Source organism: Rhinatrema bivittatum, chromosome 2, assembly GCF_901001135.1.
Source record: "Rhinatrema bivittatum chromosome 2, aRhiBiv1.1, whole genome shotgun sequence".
Taxonomy (NCBI): Eukaryota; Metazoa; Chordata; class Amphibia; order Gymnophiona; family Rhinatrematidae; genus Rhinatrema; species Rhinatrema bivittatum.
The window spans coordinates 182,180,472-182,202,563 of record NC_042616.1 but is presented as its reverse complement, the minus strand read 5'-3'; the positions used below and the strand labels follow the sequence as shown (position 1 = coordinate 182,202,563).

The 22,092-nt window shown below is 41.6% G+C and overlaps 1 protein-coding gene across 2 annotated transcripts in view; it reads right to left on the bottom strand.

Moving 5' to 3' along the window:
- Positions 1 to 22,092, bottom strand: part of UMAD1 (UBAP1-MVB12-associated (UMA) domain containing 1) — a 303,924-nt gene that overhangs the window by 27,059 nt on the left and 254,773 nt on the right. For both annotated transcript variants that reach the window (XM_029588947.1, XM_029588948.1), the window contains exon 3: positions 3,121 to 3,206. In XM_029588947.1, coding sequence (XP_029444807.1) covers positions 3,121 to 3,206 — 86 coding nt within the window. The remainder of the gene's footprint in view (positions 1 to 3,120; positions 3,207 to 22,092) is intronic.

The window sequence follows — 22,092 nt, the reverse complement described above, 5'->3', positions numbered from 1 at the left end:
CCTATCTAGCTTGCCCATTCTTCCTTTCTATTATAATATCACACATCCTACTTGACTGACTTCTAGCATTATCATTGCTTCCCTAATACTAAAGTTCATCTGTGCTTTTCCTATGCTTTCTTGAATTTTGTTATCGTTTTTCCCCCACCACTTTCAATGGGAGGCTATTCCAAGCATCCACCATACTTTCTGTGAATAAATGCTCTTATGCTAATCCTGGGTCTCCCCTCCAGCTTCATACCTGACCCCTTGTTCCAGAATTTCTTTTCCACTGGAAAATGTTTACTTCTTTTGCTTTATTTTTACCACTGAGGTATTATGCAGTCTCCATTATATTGCATTCTGCCACCTCTTCTCCAGGGTATTCATAAGTCTCACCTCATAGGACATATGGTACAGATGATGTACCATTTTAGTAACCCTTCTCATGATTTCATCTATGGAAATCTTATTTAATGCTTCTAGTGGTAGTGTGTTGTTCAGGAAGCAAAGCAAGAATGCTAAACATTTTCAGTACTATTTTAAAAATATACCTATGAAATGTCCTAAAACACGATACACATGAATACATACACATTCTCATTTTGTTTATAAGAATATATTAGGTTTCACTTTCATCCTGCTCTACACAGTAATTACTACATATGGACCTCAAGATTTTTTCTACTAGACACAAAAGGGAAGAAAAACCTTAGGGGCTGATATTTAAAAACCCACTGAACAAGTAAGATAACCAGGGACATACATACATTTATTTATTTATTTATTTATTTAGCATTTTTCTATACCGAACTTCATGGTTAAATACCATATCAGATCGGTTTACATCGAACGGGGGATAGAGAAAACTTGTAACAGAAATGGAACAGTACAAAATAATCAGAAGAGAGCAGTAAGTTACATTAAACAAGGACTATAAACTACGTGAGCATTTATCCTGTTATCTTTATCTGGCTATTCAGCAGCACTTATCTGGCTAAAAGCATAGCTGAAAATTCAGCTAAATCTACTCATACAAACTTTTATGTTTTGTTTTTTTTTGCTTTTGTTTAATAATTGTAATATTGCTTTAATAATGTTGAGCACTGTTTTGGGCAGGTTTGTACCTGGTATGGTAGTATATAAGAAATAAAAGAAATGAAAGTCAACACAACAATAATGTTATATGTATGAGTTTATAGGATTCAGTTCCAGTGAAAGCAAATTCAGCTCCTGTTTTTGGGTTGGCCACTGATAAGAACATAACAGAAAAAGTGTCAGGTCGGACCTACGTCCATGAAATTCAGCATACTGTCTCCGACACTGGCCAGTTTGAGTCACAATTACCTGTCAGAACCCAAATAGTTGATCTATTTCTTGTATCTCACTCACAGAGATAAGTGCTGGCTTTCCCACGTCTACCTGGTTAATAAATGTTTATGGATTTTGCCTTCAGGAACTTGTCCAGCCCTCTTTTGAGTCCCACTATGTTAGTTGCCTTGACCACATCCTCTGGCAATAGATTCCATAGGCTGATTGTGCACTGAGTGAAAAAATACTTCCTACAATTTGTTTTAATTATATCAGTAACTAATTTCATGGAATGTCCTCTAGAACTAGTGTTGTTGAAAGGGTAAATAACTGTTCCCTATTTACTTGTTTCACCCACTCATGATTTTATATATATCTTAATCATATCCCTTCTTAGTCATCACTTCTCCAGGCTAAAGAACCCTAATCTGTTTAGCATTTCTATCCCCTTTATCATTTTTCTCATCTTTCTCTGTACCTTTTCTATGTCCACTATGTCTTTTTTGAGATGGGGAGACCAGAATTGCACACAATAGTCAAGGTGCGCTTGCATCATTGTGATATTCTCAGTTTAGATGTCACTTTTAAGTTTCCCCTTCCCAAAAGCATAAGAGTACTACCTCAGCAGCATTCCCATCATAGGTAATCCTAAGAAGTAGAAACCTCAGTCGCTAAATGAACACAGGTAATATATAGCACTACCAGGCACATGCCGTGCTGTACAGAAATACAGACAGTCTCTGCTCCTTGTAGCTTACAATCTAGTCAAGATGGAAAAACACACAAACAAAAAGCAAATAAGAAGCTTTGACTTAAATCAGTCAGGACCCGACTGAATTACATTAGGTAAGTTATAGTGAGATCAACTGAGGAAGGGCTAACCCTAATTGAATAAAGCTGCAAGGAATGAGGCTCTTAAGAGTCTATGCAAGTATAACAGCCAGCAGAGTGGGTGGGCGTTTCCCACTAGACAGTACTGATCATTAAGACACCATGATGCACTGTGCATTGCTGTTCTACTTAATCCAATACTATTTAAGAGCGGGACATAGCTGAATATCCAAGGGCCTTAATAAAGCAAGAGTACTAGCAATGCTTTTAGATACTTCAACTGGCACTAAAAATAAATAAGAACTCTGTTTTTGTTGTGAATTTACTTTATCCCTAAGTTATTGAAAGATTGATTTATCTTAGCAGACAGCATTATTTATCTAAGTAGACAGGAGTGCTGTTGAGCGGATTCATAACTGAAATCCATGCAGATATCACGTGACATATGAACAGCTCTGACAAGTAGGAAGAAGTTTTTTTAAACTGGGTGTGTGATTATAATGAAAGGTGCACACCACACAACCTTTGGAAGGGAGGGAATCCTAGCTATTGTATAAAAGTTACAATTAATGGTTAAGACTCAAAAGGCATGTATATTGGATTTCAAAGAGCATCACAGTCTGTTGCTTCCCACTTAACTAAGGACTAAATTGTGACAGTTGGGTTAGTTGATGAAAGTTCTAGTTCCTTAAATAGATTAATTCTATTACAGTTGACATATCTGCTCTTTAGCCATGTACAAAGCCTCTTTTTTTAGCCTAGAAAAGGGCTTAATTCATTTTAAAATGCCATTCTCCACAGCGCTGACTTCTCTTTGGCTCCGAGAAGGACTTGTTTATTAATAATCGGAGCCTTGGTATTATTTAAACCTTTGTTTGGATGGTAAGGGTAAAAATGTGCTACTTAAGGTCATGTAAAGGAATTACAAATGGTAACTAGCTTGCTTAACTGTCATTCTGAGATATACCACTAAGCATACTTGAAAGTTTTGCCTCTTACCTGTAAAGGTTGAGTGTATGTGGTGCCTGTCTCTGGAAATGAAGCTTTATTGTTTGATGCTGTTTTCTGTTCCCCAACTGTATCCCCTATAGCAAACAGAACATGAGAAGTAATGAAGTTGAGTTTATTCTTTTAAAGGATAAAGCAGTATATACATTTTAAAATAAATAACAGGTAGATAAGGAGAACAGATATGAAATTACAATATATGGACAAGGCATGGAAAAATAGCTCATAGTCTAGGCAATAAAATTCAAGATCTGAAGCACATCTAGATATTGTGATTATCACAGAGATGTAGCTCATTGAGACTCGTGAATGGGATATAGCCATGTCAGGCTACAATCTATTCAGAAATGAAAAGGATGGCAGAAAAAAGGGATGAGAAGCTTTGTGGAGGTAATTCTGCAACTTCCTGTATTGCTGCAAAGTCAATTCCCCAATCCCATCCTTGGGAATCCTCTTCTCACTATAGGCAAAAGTACACCCATAGAGGCCTACGTGTGCATTTTTACATGCATGTAGGTGGGCAATTTTCTAAAAGCCCCATTCGATGAATAAAGCACTGTTTTACACAGAAAAGGCTCTGAAAATTACCTTTTCTACATAAAAATATTATCAGAACAACTAAAATGCAGGGAGAATGGAGAAGAGAGGTGATGCTGTGGGTTATCTTGGAAAAGGGAGATGGCGCTTCAGTCTATTTATTTATTTATTTATTTATTTGTAGGATTTTATATACCGTTATTCGGTAGAGCCATCATAACTGTTTACAAATCTGCAATTATCATCCAACATATGCAATTATCTTACAATCAAATGGAGTTAACATAGTAGTTGGGAACAGTAGGGTTTTGTGAACAATCAACATATTTTCTTAGTTGTACACTGGTTTGGGTCTATAGATCTCCAACAAAGATTGGATCAGACATCCAAAAGGTTGGTGTGGGAGGTGGTGTTGGTGGGCAATTTTAACCTGCTGGATATGGATTGGATTATCCCATCTGTGCAAACAGCTAGAAAAAGAGAAATTCTGGGCTCCCTTCAAAAGATTTTCCTCAAACAAATTGTAATGGAATCCATAAGGGAAGGGGCAATATTGGACCTGGTACTTATGAACAGAGAAAACATTACTCAGCTCAGGTAAGTGGCCACCTAAACACCAATGATCATCAGACATTATTTGATACCTACTGTACCTGAATGTAACTTGCCTTGAGCTAGGAACGAGAGGGTGAGAGCTAAATTCAAATAAATAAATAAATCGGAACAACCAAGGCAGAGAGACATAATCTTATGAGTCACAAAAATGGGGGAGGGGAGTTCAGCTACATGGGCTATTTGAGATTCAGATAATTATTTTATTATGCTCCATTTAGTCACCATCTTTTGGTTAAGAAAAGGGTCTAGCTCCTTCCAAACTTCTTTTGTTGAAAAACCTCTTTTCCACCAAAAAACAGCTTGCCTATTTTTAACTTACTTATACCCTTATTTCACAAAAATACAGACTACATTGGCACATAAAGACAGCAAGGTCCATGTACTCTGACCATTACTTTTTCCTGCTGCAATAACTGTGGACTCTAAAAATCACCACTTTACCCTCTCTTTCTTGCAAATAAGGATCCTGTGGACTTATTGCATGCTTTCTTGAAATCCAGTACTGGTACTGTTTTTTTTAAATCATTACCTTCTTAGCCTGTAGGAGGTTATTTCATACACCCATTCTATGAAATATTTCTTTATGCTACTCCTGGATCATCCCACCTTTCAGCATTATACCATGACCTCTTAGTCTATTACATCCTTTCCAATGAAATATGTTTGCTTCTTCTGCATTACTTATATTTCTGAGATATTTGATTGTCTGGCAGATTCCTCTTCTTTAGAATTTACAGAATTTGATAAGTCTCTCCTTTATGTTGTGGCTCCTGTACCATTTGATAGTTTCTATTCAGTATATAAACATTTGCAATCAAAATGAGGTCTCACTAATGATACGTGCATAGGTTTTATTCCTTCCTTTTTATTACTGGTAATACTTCTCTTTGTACATACCAGAGTTCCTTTGGCTATCATGCCCCATTGCACTATTTGGCAAAATAAGTGAGGGTTCTCCATAGACAGCAGGGTGAATTAATTTAATTTTAATTAAAAAACTTAGCGGTCGCACAATCCATAGGTTTAGGTGACTAACATCTGGGTGACATCATCTGATGATGCTAACAAGGACCTAGCTCTCAGAGCTCAGTAAAGACTTGCCATACTGGGTCAGACAAAGGGTCCATCAAGCCCAGCATCCTGTTTCCAACAGTGGCCAATCCAGGCCACAAGAACCTGGCAAGTACCCAAACAGTAAGTAGATCCCATGCTACTAATGCCAGTAATAGCAGTGGCTATTCCCAAAGTCAGCTTGATTAATAGCAGTTAATGGCCTTCTCCTCCAAAAATGTATCTAAACATTTTCTAAACCTAGCTACAATAGCTACACTAACCACATCCCCTGGTAACAAATTCCAGAGCTTAATTGTGTGAAGAATGAAAAAGAATTTTCTCCAAATAGTTTTAAATGTGCTACTCATTAACTTCATGGAGTGCCCCCCTAGTCCTTCTATTATCTGAAAATGTAAATAACCGACTTGCATCTACCCAATTCTAGATCTCTTATGATTTTAAAGACCTCTATCATATCCCCCCTCAGCCGTCTCTTCTGCAAGCTAACCAGCCTTAACTCTTTAGCCTTTCCTCATAGGGGAGCTGTTTCATCCCCTTTATCATTTTGGTCGCCCTTCTCTGTACCTTCTCCATCGCAACTATATCTTTTTTGAGATGTGGCGACCAGAATTACATACAGTATTGAAGGTGCGGTCTCACCATGGAGCGATACAGAGGCATTATGACATTTTCCGTTTTATTCACCATTCCCTTTCTAATACTTCCCAACATTCTGTTTGTTTTTTGACTTCCGCAGCACACTGAACCGATGATTTCAATGTGTTATCCACTATGACGCCTAGATATCTTTCTTGGGTGGTAGCTCCTAATATGGAACCTAACATTGTGTAACTATAGCATGGATTATTTTTCCCTATATGCATCATTTATCCATATTAAATTTCATCTGCAATTTCAATGGCCAATTTTCCAGTCTCATAAGGTCTTCCTGCAATTTATCACAATCTACTTGTGATTTAACTACTCTGAACAATTTTGTATCATCTGCAAATTTGATTACCTCACTCGTCGTATTTCTTTCCAGATCATTTATAAATATATTGAAAAGTACGGGTCCCAATACAGATCCCTGTGGCACTCCACAGCCCACACCCTTCCACTGAGAATATTGCCCATTTAATCCTACTCTCTGTTTCCTGTCTTTTAGCGAGTTTGTAATCCACGAAAGGACATTGCTACCTATCCCATGACTTTTTACTTTTCCTAGAAGCCTCTCATGAGGAACTTTGTCAAACGCCTTCTGAAAATCCAAATGCACTACATCTACCGGTTCACCTTTATCTACATGTTTATTAACTCCTTCAAAAAAGTGAAGCAGATTTGTGAGGCAAGACTTGCCTTGGGTAAAGCCATGCTGACTTTGTTCCATTAAACCATGTCTTTCTATATGTTCTGTGATTTTGATATTTAGAACACTTTCCACTATTTTTCCTGGCACTGAAGTCAAGCTAACCGGTCTGTAGTTTCCCGGATCGCCCCTGGAGCCCTTTTTAAATATTGGGTTACATTAGCTACCCGCCAGTCTTCAGGTACAATGGATGATTTTAATGATAGGTTACAAATATTTACTAATAGGTCTGAAATTTCATTTTTGAGTTCCTTCAGAACCCTGGGATGTATACCATCTGGTCCAGGTGATTTACTACTCTTTAGTTTTTTTCAATCAGGCCTACCACATCTTCTAGGCTCACTGTGATTTGGTTCAGTCCATCTGACTCATTACCCATAAAAACCTTCTCTGGTATGGGTACCTCCCCAACATCCTCTTCAGTAAACACCGAAGCAAAGAAATAATTTAATCTTTCCGCAATGGCCTTATTTCCTCTAAGTTCCCCTTTAACCCCTCGATCATCTAACGGTCCAAATGACTCCCTCACAGGCTTTCTGCTTCGGATATATTTTAAAAAGTTGTTACCTTGAGTTTTTGCCTCTACGGCCAACTTCTTTTCAAATTCTCTCTTAGCCTGCCTTATCAATGTCTTACATTTAACTTGCCAATGCTTATGCATTATCCTATTTTCTTCTGTTGGATCCTTCTTCCAATGTTTGAATGAAGGTCTTTTGGCTAAAATAGCTTCTTTCACCTCACCTTTTAACGATGCCGGTAATCGTTTTGCCTTCTTTCCATGTTTCTTAATGTGAAGAAGTTTGAGGGGCTGTTTTATCACAGTATATTTAGTATTTGAAGTGTCACGAGAGAAGGAATATAAATTTGTTTTTTATGTCTATTGACTTTTGAGGGGATGATCTAGGGTTTGATGGTTTAGAAATGGGGGGTTAAAATGGTATTTTATCTGATGTTCTTATGATTATGTGTTTTTGTTTATTATTTTGATGTTTTAGAAATTGCTGTTTGATGGTTAGTTATTAAATGTTTGTTTGTATTGTTATATTAGAGACATATAAACTTGATGGCAGAAAAACACCATACGGCCTGTCTAGTCTGCCCATCCACACAACTGCTCAGCTCTACAATCTCTACCAATCCTTCAGAGATTTCCTGTGCTTGTTCCATGCTTTTATACAGATACTGTCCTGGTCTTCACCACCTCCTCTCGGAGGGTGTTCCATGCATCTACCACCCTTTCTGTAAAGAAATACTTCCTTAGATTACTCAGTCTTCTCCTTTCACCCTCATCCCATGACCTCTTGTTACAGAATCTCCTTTCCATTGAAAAAGATTCTCTTCCTGTGCATTGATACCTCTGAGTTATTTTAATGTCTCTATTATATATCCCCTATCTTGCCTTTTCTCTAGAATATACTAAAATTAAAATACATTACATCATGAGAAGCTAACTAAACTTAAAATAGATAAAACGATGGGACCGGATGGGATACATCCAAGGATTTTAATGTTGCAGTCCCAGGCCGTGCCCTGGTCCCTCCACCTACCTCGGGGGCGGCCCGGGCCGTTTCGAGCCTTCCCCGGGCCTGCAGGCCTTCCAGCGCATCTCTCCCTCCTCGGGAGAGACGCCAACGCTCCGAAGCGGCTGGCCCCGCCCCCTGACGCGCGCGCGTGGGGAGGAGCCCCGTTTAAAGGGGCCAGCGCGGGAAAATCCTCAGTTGAACCATTGATGACGTCAGACGCCCTGCAACTAGCCTCTCTTCCTTGCCTTGCAACAAGGTTCCTGGGTTTTGCCTGTGGTTGCTGCGTTCCTGATTGTCTTCGTCCCGCTTCTGCCTGCTCCCCTTGCTGTTGATTCTTCTGGCTCTGACCCCTTGGACTGGCTTTGGACCGTGTTCTGGCTCTGACCCTTGGACTGGCTTTGGACTGTGCTTTGGCTCTGACCCCTTGGACTGGCTTTGGACCGTGCTCTGACTTCGACCCTTGGATTGGCTGCGGACCGCCCTCTGGATACGAACCCTGGACTGGCTTCGGACCATCTTTGGTCTCCGACTCCTGAACCGACCTTGGATTACCTACGGCCTGCTGGAGGCGCCAGCCGTCTGGAACCCACGACCTGCAGGAGCCGCCTGCATCTGGACCACCTTCCACCTTCAAGGAGTCGCCTAAGTCCCAGCGGCCGTGTCCCTACGGGCTCCTCCTGGGGGGACTTCGGCTTCCAGGGTGAATCTCCAGAAGTCCCAGCGGCCGGACTCCTAAGGGCTCCTCCCGGGGGAGTACCAGTCTCCAGGGCGAAGATTCTTCTATCACCAGAGTTTGACATCAGCCATCCTTCCAGTAGGTACGGAGTCTTTGGTCGCATAAGACTTCACCCTAGTCCAGTATCTCAGCCTGCTCTGGGTCTCCGAACCGCCTCCTGGTTGGGACGCTTGCTGTGGGCCCTCACAGTACTCCATCTTCTGTCCCAACCGGCTCAAGGGTCCACGAACGCAACATTTAAAGGAATTTACAGAACTTGGCAGCTTTGCTGGCTGACCTTTTCAATATTACTTGAGAGTTGGGAGTCGTTCTAGAGATAGGCAGATTTATTTCCTTTTCACAAAAGTGGAAGGTGGAAGCTAAGAACCACAGGCCTGTTAGTCTGATCTGTGCGGTGAGCAAATTAATGAAATCACTGCTAAAATAGAAGAGATTGCAGTTTTTAGAATTCAATGGTCATGTCAGACAAATCTGATCAATGTCTGATTAGATGACCAAAGAGTTGGATCTGGGGAGATTGCAAGATGTATGTATTTGGATTTCAGTAAGGTCTCTGACATGTTTCCACACAGATGGTTTATAAATAGTGCATCCTTGGATTGGTCCTAAAGTGAATGACTGAGTTAGAAACTGTTTGAGTGGAAGATGACAAGGGGTAAGATAAATGGAATTCACTCTGAGGAGAGGAGCATTAATATTGGTGTACCACAGGAATTGTTTCTTGGACCGGTTCTTTTTAACATTTTCATGAGCAACATCGTGGAATGATTATCAGGAAAGATTTGTCTTTTGGCCTATGATACAAAAATCTGCAACAGGATAGCCAGGAAGGTGTAGAAAACATGAGAAGGGCTCTAGTGAAGCTCGAGGAATGGCCTAGGATCTGGCAGCTAAGATTTAATGCTAAAAAAAAAAAAATGCAGAGTTATGCATTTAGGATGCAAAAACCAAAGGGAGAGGTACAGCATGGGACGAAATTCTAAGCGTGAAAGAAATGAAGGATCTAGTGTGATGATATCTGGTGATCTTAAGGTGGCTAAACAGGTGGATAAGACGATGGCAAAAGCCAGAAAGATGCTTGGGTGTAACTATAGGGAGAGGAATGGTCATCAGAAAAAAGGAGGTGATATAGGCCCTGTATAAATCCCTGGTGAGATCTCATTTTGAATACTGTATATTCAAAAAGATATGAACCAGTTGGAGTCGGTTTAGAGGGTGGCTACTAAAAAGGTCAGTGGTTTTCACTTTAAAGGATATGGGGAAAGACAAAGATCTAAACATTTATATCCTAAAGGAAATATGTGATTGGGTAGATGTAAGAGACATTTAAATACCTTCAAAGTTTCCATGTAGTGGAAGTGGGCCTCTTTCAAAGAGAAGGAGGCTCTAGAACAGTGGTTCTCAACCGGTGTGTCGCGACACACCATTGTGTCGCCAAGAACATGCAGGTGTGTTGCCACACTTCCCGGTCCCCCGTTGACCCAGCTGCTTCCTGGTCCTCCTCCACCCAGGCTTAAAATGCTGTCATCCCGGGTGGAACGCGGCAGGACAGCTGGAGTCAGCGGTATCGGCATGGTCTCTTCTTCGCAACCCCCGCGGCCCGGAAGAGGAAGTGGTGAGCATCGGGTGCGTGCGCGGGAAGAAGAGACCATGCTAGTGTGGTCAGAATCGGCCCGAAGAACAGAAGAGAGGCGCAGTCTGAAGAATGTGCAGCGCGGCTCGGAAGAAAATGAAGAAGAGCGTCAACCCCCACGGCCAATGGGACTCCTCCTTCGCGAGGGCTGAAAATGAAGGAGGTTAGGGTTAGGGGGAGGCTGCTGCTGCCGCTAGTTCCGAGGGGGAGGGAGAGAGAGTGAATGAGCAAGCAAGCATGTGTGTTTGAGATCCTGTGTGTGTGAGTGAGATAGCATGTATGTGTGTGATTGAGAGCCTGCCTGTGAGAGAGAGAGCATGAATGTAAGTTTACGATTGGGAACCTGTATGTGTAAGTTTGTGATTGAAAACCTGTTTGTGTGAAAGAGTATGTGTGTATGATTGAGATCCTTTATGTGTGAGAGAGATCATGAGAATGCATGATTAAGAGCCTGTGTGTATAAGTAAGAGAGAGAGCATTTATTTTTATTTATTTATGCAATTTTTATATACCATGAGTCAGAACACATGATTCTATCTTTACGGTTTACAATATAATTAAAAAGCTAGTAGGAACAGAAAATACAATAAAATAGATAAAATAAGAATAAATAATTAATATTACTTATGATAAGCTAAAAAGACTAAAAGCTTAGTTAGAATTAAAATAGTTAAGAAATAAATAGATAAAATAGAAACATGTGTGTCTGTGTGTGATTGAGAGATGGTTTACGTGAGGGAGCATGTGAGTATGTGATTGAGAGCCTGTGTGTAAATGAGAGAGAGAGAACATGTTTGTAAGCATGTGAATGAGAGTCTGTGTGTGAGAGAAAAAGACAGCATGTATGTGTGTGATTGAAAGCCTGTGTGTGTAAGCGTGAAAAAATAGACAGCATGTGGGTAAATGTGTAATTAAGAGCCTATATAAGTGAGAGAAAAAGTATGTGTATATGTGAGTACTGAGAGCATGTGCGTATAGGTGTGTAATTGAGAGCCAGTGTGAGAGAGAGCACTGGTATGTGACTGAGAGAGAGGAGAAAGTTCCAAGCAAACCACCCCTCCTCCTGCTAATTCAAAACAATCTCAGGACACCTGGATATCAAACATTTCCAGATATGCAGAGCAAAAAAATTTTTATATCCTTATTTTTCATTACTGGGTCTTTGTGTCTGCTATTTTGAAATATTTATTGGTATCTAGAAATTTTTATATGAGTTTTTAATTATTGGATATTCCACTCATCAGCTGTTTCAAAATAATCTGTTCTTTTTGTTAGTATGGTTTTACTGCTACTGATTTTATATTTCTTGATTTGTTTTATAAGGATGGGTGATGTTTCTTTTTTCCTTTATTACACTGCATACAGAGACTCTGGCTTGTTGCAGTTTCCAATTCAGTTTTTTCTGCATGCTTCTAGTTATGCGTTTTGGTCTCTTTTTTCTTTGTTAGGGGAGGGTCAGCACATGTGATTCAGGTGAGGTTTTCTGCTGGCGTGTAGTTTCTGTGTAGGGCTGTATAGCAGCCTGACTTGGTCCGTTTTCCTAATAGGAGACATATTGGTGTCTTAAGGCCTGGTGTAATATTTCAGTGTTGCCTTTTCTTAGGTAAGGTGGTTACTGTTTAAGTACTGGAAATTGGTGCTGTTTTGGTGTGGGATGTTTACTATTTATGCAATTTCTGTTCAGACAGAATATGTATCTTTTCCTTGTGTCATTTTAAACAATAAAAATAATTACTGGACCTTTACTTTTTATTTTCGCCGTGAATTGTAATGAGCAGTGTGTCACACATGTGAGTGTGGCCTGTCCGGTGTGTCACGATGGGAAAAAGGTTGAGAAACACTGCTCTAGAATGAGGGGTCATGGGGTGAGGGTAAAAGTGGGTAGACTCAGAAGTAATCTAAGGAAATATTTCTTTACAGAAAGGGTAGTAGATGCATGGAACAACCTCTCTGTGGAGGTGGTATAAAGGACAGTATCTGAATTCAACAAGGCTTGGGATAAACACAGAAGATCTGTGAGGGAGTGGTAAGGATTGTAAAGCAGAATGTTGATATGGGCAGACTAGATAGGCCATGGTCTTTTTCTGTCATCATATTTCTGTTTCTTTTATTTCCTTTTATTAAATTTCCAATTAATTACAAGTATAAACTTAAATAAGAAAAATGGAGATAATTACATTTGATAATAATCAAAAGGAAAGAATTACAAAAAGAAAAGAAAAAAGAAAAAACATCACATCGATCTCCCGATAGTCCACAAAAAAAGAGGAATCCAAGACATGCAACTACTGAGGGGATGGCATCAAGCTAAAATAAATAAATAAATAAATAAATAAATAAATAAATAAGAAAATTAACAAAAGCCAACACCTACAACGTTTACATACACCCCCAAATACACATCTTCAACCTCTACCTGTGTCACCTCCTATCTTCATTTTCTTAGATTCCTGGAAAAATTGAAGTAGTGAAGGTTAAAAAAAAATGTTATATTTTGCAACTTAACAAAACCCTTGCAAGGATAATACACTACAAAAAATGCGCTAAGAGACAAAACCTCTTGGTGCTTTCCAAAAGGCAATAGTTTGTCTTATTATAAATATATGCTACTATAATCCTTATTCTTTAGTAAGTGGGAAAAAAAAGCTGAGACTAAGTACCAGCCTGAATGCACAGTATCATTAGCAGTGGTTTATATACCAAGTACATCTGAGAGCTGACTTAACTTATGGATTGGACCAAAAATAGAAACAAGCAGGTAGCCTTTCAAAAAGGATTAAACATGACTTTACATGATCTGCTCTCAAATGGGCCGATACAGTACAGTGCGCTCCAACGGAGCGCACCGTTAACCCACCATTGGACGCGCGTTTTCCCTTACCCCTTATTCAGTAAGGGGCCGAAAACACGTGTCCAACCCGCCGAACCTAATAGCGCCCTCAACATGCAAATGCATGTTGATGACCCTATTAGGTATTCCCGCGCGATTCAGAAAACAAAATGTGCAGCCAAGCCGCACATTTTGCTTTCAGAAATTAGCGCCTACCCAAAGGTAGGCGCTAATTTCTTCGGGCACTGGGAAAGTGCACAGAAAAGCAGTAAAGACTGCTTTTCTGTGCACCATCTGACTTAATATCATGGCGATATTAAGTCAGAGATCCCGAAGGGTAAAAAAAGTAAAAAAAAAAAATTTTTTTTAATTTGAAGTCGGCCCGCGGCTGTCGGGTCGAAAACCGGACGCTCAATTTTGCCAGTGTCCGGTTTCCGAGTCCGTGGCTGTCAGCAGGCTCGAGAACCGATGCCGGCAAAATTGAGCATCGGCTGTCAAACCCGCTGACAGCCGCCGCTCCGGGCCAAAAGGAGGCGCTAGGGACGTGCTTGTGTCCCTAGCGCCTCCTTTTGCCTGTTTCTACCGCTGGGCCTCATTTAAGTACTGAATCACACGCACAGCGAGTGGCCTGTGCGCGCGCTGGGAGGGGGAGACAGCAGGCTGTGAGAATTTGGGGTGGGAGGGGTTGTTTTGGAATGGAATGCTTGCCAACATTCCAAGAGCACTAACTGCCAGCAGGAGCCACGTGTCATACTGGAGATAGTCCGAGGAAGAAACCTCTGCTCTGAGTTCTAGTCTTAAATCCTAGTTGTTAAGCAGTCAACAGTCCTCCATCCAACAATAGAATCCATTTGGAAATTGAATTGATACAAATGAAATTTCGCTAGTGAATTGTCAAACCTTGCAGAACAGTATGCAATGTAAGAACCCCACCACCCATGAAAGTAGCCCATGAGAGACTTCTCAGGAAACTAAAGTCAAGGGAGACGAGGCAGTGTCCTATTGTGGATTAGTAACTGGTTAAAATACAGGGGACTGAGGAAAGGACTAAATGGTTAGTTTTCCAAATGGGGAAAGGTCATTAGTGGAGAACCACAGGGATCTGTTCTTAGAACTGTGCTGTTTAACATATTCATAAATTATCTGGAAAAGGGAATGAATGAGGTGATCAAATTTGCAGATGACACAAATTTAATCAAAATTGTTAAAACAGAAATGGAGTATGAGGAACTGCAGAAGCACCTTATGAGATTAGGAGACCTGGCATCTGAAAGGCAGATGACATTTAATGTAGAAAAAACCAAAGTGATACATATAGGGAAAATGAATTCCAACTACAGATACACAATGCTGGGAATCACATTAGGGGTCACCATGCATGAAAAGGACCTTGGAGTCTTTGTGGAAATACATTGAAATCCTCAGCTAAGTATGTGGTGGTCAAAAAAGCAAACAATGTTAGGAATGATTCAAAATGGAATGCACAATAGAACAGAAAATATTATATAACTATGCACTGACCCATGGTGTGAAGATACTGTGTATTGTGTGCAGTTCTGGTCACCCCAAAAAAGACATAATGAAACTACAAAAGGTGTGGAGAAGGGTGACAAAAATGATAAAGGGGATTGTGGAATAGTTGTAGATCTTCAGCTTAGAAAAGAGGCAACTGAGAGGAGACATGACAGAAGTTTATAAAATCATGAGAGGAGTGGAATGGGTAAATAAAGGATTGTTATTTACTCTTTCAAATATTATTAAAACAAGGGTAGACTCCATAAAACCATTAATCAGCAGATTAGAAACAAATAATAGGAGGTACTTTTTCACTCAATTCACAATCAACCTGTGGAATCTATTGCCACAGGATGTGGTCAAGGTGACTAGCATAGTGCTGTTTAAAACAGGTTTAGCCAAGACTGTGGGGGAAAAGCCCATAAAACATTAGCAGCCAGGTAGACTAGGGAAAGCCACTGCTAGCCCTGGGAGTATCAATAAATAGATCTATTTTATGGGATCTTCCAGGTTCTTGTGAGCTTGAGTAGCCACTGGCAGAGAGGATGCTGACCAGCATGGCATTTCTTATGTTCACCCCTTCAACTGTATGCTGGAAAGTGTTTGTTATGTGAGGGGGTTTTAGTGTGCCCATGGGCCTCAGCTCGGGCCCAGACCTACAGGGTTGACGGTGGCTCCGCATGGCTGATGGTCTTACCCTCTGCCAGGCCGGCAAGCTCCGAAGGCCAACATCCGAGGATGTTGGAAGTTGAATGGTCCTCCGACCATTCCGAGCCCTTTCGGACCTGCTGCGAACAGCATGGAGCAGCAGGCCTGGCCTGAGGTTGAGGGCAGACGGCCTTGACACGAAGACATGACAATGATTGATGCGACGGCATCTAGACGAAGACACTGGGTTGATGAGATGGCATCCTTGGACGAAGACAGAGGGTTGATGCAACGGCATCCATGACGAAGACACATGGCTGATGCAACGGCATCCATGACAAAGAACTTGACATCCAAATAGGCAAAACACAAGGCATGGACATTGGCACTGTCTCTCAGGGCGCCCTACTCAGGCCACCCGCGGTACTGAGTCGCGGACCACCCTGTCCCACTGCGCGCCCTACACAGCCGTTGCAGGCTGGTCACGGACCACGAGGAGAATGGGACTGCACAGGAAAGATCCAGGACATGACGGCTCGAGAGCGCAGGACACCAGTCCACCTGCAGATCACTCCAACCTGGGAAAGATGTCGTCCGAGGGAGTCCGGCCCACAGGACCAGAAGGCTCAGGAGCATAAAAGACGAGACGCAGGAACACACATCAGGACGTGGAGGAACATAGCGAGACATCACAACATGGACCGGGACCTCAGGCGCCACACCAAGACATGAAGGTGTGGTAGAAGGAAGACGAGTCGAGACAAGGAGCTCCACGAAGACAGAAGACCTTACAAGGCTCTGGCAGGCAGGATCCTCCAGAGGGAAGTCACCACGATGCAAGGCCAAGAACAGACTGACGAAGCAGCCCTTTTATAGGGCTGAAGCAGGAAGTCCCATTGCAGGTGGGGCCAGCACACTTCCTGTGCCTGGCCCTTTAAATGCAGCAGAGAGGCGCAGGCTGGCACCTAAGAGAAGCAAGCAGGAAACTGTGCAGGACCACGGACAGCAGCCTGCACCAACACACAGCGTCAGAAGAGGCAGGACTGAGCCTGGATGCAGGCTCCAACGTCGGCAGCGGCTCCAGCCGCTGCAGGAGGCCCCAGGGGCAGCTCCAGCCGCTACTCCAGCCCAGGGCTGTGGCCTTAGCGCCGCAAAGATGAAGAGCAACGTCGGGGGCGGTCCCGGGCCGCAAAGAAGGCTGGAAAGTCCGCGGCTCCGGCCACGGTGAAGAGGAGAAGCACGGGCGGCCTCTGGGCCGCATGAGGAAGGAAAGTCCGCGGCTCTTGCCATGCGGGGGGGGGGGGGGGGGGGGGGCCGACATCGGTGGCATCGCGCCGCGAAGAAAAGGCAGCATGGGGTGAGTGAGCCTGCTCGCGGGGAAACCCACGGGCAGTGTTCATAACAGTGTTGAACAGAGATGTCTGGTTATTAATTGTTAACTGATCCTTTAAGCTTCCACGGGGCTAATTGTAAGACAATCCCTAACCAATGTTAGTGTCCTGTTCCTGTGGAGTTTTGTAGATAGGCTTCCTAGGAAGGCAGATTGATACTTTGACCTAGAAGTCCTGTCCAGTCATGTTGATGTAAAACTGATGAGCACTAGTCACAACTGTTGTGAGTTCCGAATAAAAGCCAGTTTGTAGCTTTGGACTGTAAGTTATTACAGAAAGCATGCCTTTGCATGCTTTGTCTACTTGTTAAATTTTTGAAAGGTTTTTTTTTTTTTTTTTTAAATTCCCTTCATACTTGATAGTAGACCAGAGCTTCATAGAAGTCCACTAACAAAATATGCTCCCATGGGTCCTGTGAAAGCCACCTGTTCTTACCTTATTACCCCTGTTTGCCCATGCCCCATTTAATCTCCAGCATCACAGAGTTGCTGAGATTTCATCCTCAGCATCTGAAGGCACAGGTTGAATATTGACTACTCCTCTTTGACTTTATAGCATACATATAACACAGATGAGAGTGTTAGCCAAATCTTTTGAGTTAACATGAAGATTTCTTATGCTGTTGGATTTTTCTCATAAAAAATGTTAACACCTAGATAGGAATTCTAATCAGCAATTTGAAAATTAAAATCTTGGATATTTGAACATAGGATAATTGTAATGCTCACCTATAAATCTTTCCATCTTTGCAATATAGCACAATTGAAGTGAGTGAGGGTACTGGCTGTTGGGTGGCCCTCTTGTCTGTAGGGGCCCTGTAGGGGTCGCAGTCTGAGCTACTCAGGCTCAGCACTGCCACTCCCTCAAAAGGCCTGGTTCACCTATAGTTCACTGCCTCACCTTGTAGTTAGTTTCTCCTAGCTATGGCCGCTGTTCCTAGTCTGGTACCCTTGCTCTTGATCTTGACTGGTCTTGTATTTAAGCCCCACTTTAGGGGCTTTCCTACTTTATATTGTGTCTTGGTTTGTCTGTTTGTGTTGCCCTGCACCTGTTTGTCCTTCTTCTGTTGGTGCACAACCCTGTTTATGTTTCTGTTTGTTGTGGGCTCCTTTCTCTTCCTTGCTTCTTTGCAGCGCTGCTGCCTTAGTGGGTGCCCCTATCCCTGTGCACCACTGGGTAAGTCCTGCCAACCACCAGAACTGGAAAGCTCACCTTGAAGAGGAGGCGGCTGGTCAGGTAGACGATCTTGAGGCCTAGACAGATATCCAGGGGGTTCAGCCTACTCCTACCTTGGGGGTTATTCAAACAACGGCCAGCCATGGTCTGACAGTGAGACAATATGCAAACAGATTTACTGAAACAGTAAACAAACATACATAATTCAATACTGAAAAATGATTAAATTTGAAGGGACTGAATTTTAGATTACTTTTTTTTTTCTTGGCTACCAGGCCCATAAATTAGCAAAATGTACTGGTCCACAGGAAAAAAGCAGCGACTTGCATAAAATACAAAATTAAATCATTATTAATGCAGTCTATTATTATAAGCCATTATTTGTTACCTGAAATCATTCAGCCCTGTTCACTGAAGTGCGCTACTGTGTTAATGTGAAAAATGTTCATTATTAGTGAGCAGATCCTATTGAAAATAATGTGAGCTGTGGTAAATAATTGAAGCATTCATTTTCATGCTTTAACGCACTTTAGTGAATAGGGCCAATTATTTATTACTTACAGTTTTAAAATGTCATATTCAGGAGTGAAATAAAAGACTGTAAGCATTGGAGGACCATATGTGCCTTTTTCTTTCCCTCATATCTGATTTAATTCGTCATTCCCCCATGATATTTCTCGTTTTCCTTTGCAAAAAGACTAAACGTCTGGCTCCTGGGGAGCAACACATATGTGATGGAGTGACTCTATTTCCCCTATTCAACCTGTGTAGGCCCAGGCTAGAAGACTGGTCTACCTTAAATCCCACAGAGGGAGGGAGCTTTGTGGGAGAGACCCTGTTGGGACATTAAGAAAAAGAGTCCAGCTGTGATCAGGACCCTCTCTAGGAAGTTTTGTGTTGTAAGGGTACTGCAAAGGTAGGCAGTTATTGTTGATATTATTTGCTGGTTATGTTAATAAAGTGAAATTGCATGAGAAAAGGCTGGAGTCAGTGTGATTTCTGCTCCATCCCACAAGATACTGCTCAGTCATTCTCACAACATATTTCCTAGTGATTCTGCTGAGATGCAAATACTTGTGAGGCACTGAACATTGTGTCAGCTATTGTGTGAAGATAAAGTTGCAAGACACATGCATGGTTCAGCAAGTCAACTTCATTGCCTGTACTCAAAGTGAACTTACAAGGCTCAGTGGAAGAAAGCACAGGCAAGGAACTACTGTTGGCCAACAGCTGTCCATTTGGAAGTAACATTTCTCAAAAATATATGGGTTGGGCATAACCCTGAAACGCATTAACATGGAGATATATGGCACATGTGGTTTATTTCTTTGTTTTTAAAACTTATATTCAGCAAATGCCAAAGATCATAGCGGATTACAAAATACATGCATAAAAGTCATCAAAATAAGTAATTCAAGACAGTCACATAAAATACTATATAAAAACATAAAACAATCAATAAAGTAAAATATAGATAAAAAATTAAAAGAACAATAAACCCTAACAGCTGCTAAGTGCCAAGGGTATGCTAAACAATATCAGCCCAATTGACCTGCTAGAAGGTCAATAGCTAAAATAGACTAAGGGGCCGATGCAATAAAGTCGCGTAGAAAGCGGGCACTGAACAATCAGCGATCGCTCTCTTAACGAGCGCATGGCAGAGGAGAGGCATGCAATATTTAAATTAGGGGGTCGCTTTAGCAAGGAGCGCCTCTTTGCTAACGCAAACCCAATTGTTTTTCGTGACTGGTGTACTGACGCCGAGTTTATCGGTGTTGGTTTTCCTTACCGGCGGACAGCCACGAAAACCAACGCCGATAAACCCGGTTTCCTTACCGGCGAACGGTAATCACGAAAACCGACACCGGGTTTATCGGTGTCGGTTTTCGTGGCTGTCCGCCGGTAAGGAAAACCGACACCGATAAACTCGGCGTCAGTACGCCAGTCACGAAAACAGATTGGGTTTGTGTTAGCAAGGAGGCACTCCTTGCTAACGCGACCCCCTAATTTTCGTCGGTTTTCGCAATGGGTCAGAGTGTCAAATTTTACTTTTGTTTCATTATTTTTCATCCTACTTAATATCACAACGATATTAAGTAGGAGGCAGTACAGAAAAGCAGTTTTTTCTGCTTTTCTGTACTTTTTTTTTGATGCGCACAGCTTTTTTTTTGATGCGCACAGCTATTAACGCCTGCTCCAGGCAGGCGTTAATAGATGACATTTAAATGTGAATCTGAGACGCACACTTTTTTTTTTGCATCGGGAGTGAATGCCTAATAGCCTCATTCACATGCATTTGCATGTGATAAGCACTATTAGATTCACTCTGCATTTGACGCACATTGAATATGCGCTTATCCCCTTATTGCATTAGGGGATTGATTAGCGCCTATTCTACCCGTGTCCGACTGCAGGCTAACAGTGCGCTCGGCTGAGTGCACCATATTGCATCGACCTCTATGCTGGAGGTTCTAAAGATGACAGTGTCAGACTGAAAATACTATGTCACCTTCTTCCTTTAGAAAGATAATTGGACTCATTTCAGCTTGGACATATGTTGGCTACAGTAAAATGTCCATTCCCTATCAGTACACAGTTAAAATATGGTGTGTCCACAAATCAAAAGATATAGCTTTTACTATAAAAATAATTGTCTCTGTTGTGCATGAACACAACTTTTGTGCCCTCCCTAGTTGTGCCCCAACTACCATGAAAAGCTTATCAGAAAGGATGGGCTTCCAAATGCAGTTTTCTGTTAGGTGCAATGAAGAGTTAAAGAGCAGCCACCTAGCTGCACGTGTGCAAGAAAACCCTGAACTGCAGAGAAAGTCACTTTTCAGTTTAACAGTTATTTTCATTCCTGGGTAGGGCTGTATAGTACAGTATCAGTATCACACATTTCTGGAGATGGAATTTCACACTAGTTGATATATGTGGACAGAGATGAAATACCTTTAATTAAATGTACATTTTGTATATCCTTAACACAGTAACATAGTAAAGATGGTAGATAAAGACCAAATGGTCCATCCAGTCTGCCCAGCAAGCTGCTCATGGTAGTAATTGCTGCTTTGTACATGTTACCCCCTGCTTCTGTTAAGGATAATAACTGCTGCTCTGTGCTAGTTACCCACTGCTTCTGTAAGAGTGGTAACTGCCAGTCCATGCAGATTAACTCCATGCCTTCTGTTAAAGGTAGTAACTGCAACTCTACAGGCTACCCACCATGTTCCCCTTTTTTCATTTCCAACATCTAGTATTTAGCAATACACAGTATCTATCCCATGACCTTTTGAAGTCATTTAATTAATTTCGTCCTTACTACCTCCTCTGAGCAGAGCCATAGGCAGGCAATTTATGCAGCCTATGGCCAAGTGAAAAACTGCACCCTCACCCATTACACAACATATGACACCATGAGTTGGGAGACTTTTATTAATGCCCTTAAAATGTATGCATTTATAATAACATTTTACATGAAAAAGGATGTTCAAAGCACAATCTTCTGAGCTAAAAATATTTACATGCACTGCTCTGGTGCCAACTAGAAAATCCTGCAAAAAACAAGAGGCACTTGGAACTCATATGGTATTAGGCCTACTGTTATGTGTCTTGGGCATGGGCATGACCCTCAGAGAGCCACAAGAAAACAGAATTACAATGCAATAAACTTTCTATAATCAAAACAACACTAACTGCCAGCACTCAAACAGCAGTAACTCTACTTATGAAAATTAACACTGCAAATATTACACCAGGCCTAAAACACCAATACATCTCCTATTAGGAAAACAGAACAAGCCAAGCTGCTATAGATCACTACATACAAACTACACACTGTTGGAATACCTCACTTCAGTCACACATGCAAAACACAGATAGGCCCGCAAATACAGAATAAAGAGAGCATACAGTATAAATAGAAATGTACAGACAA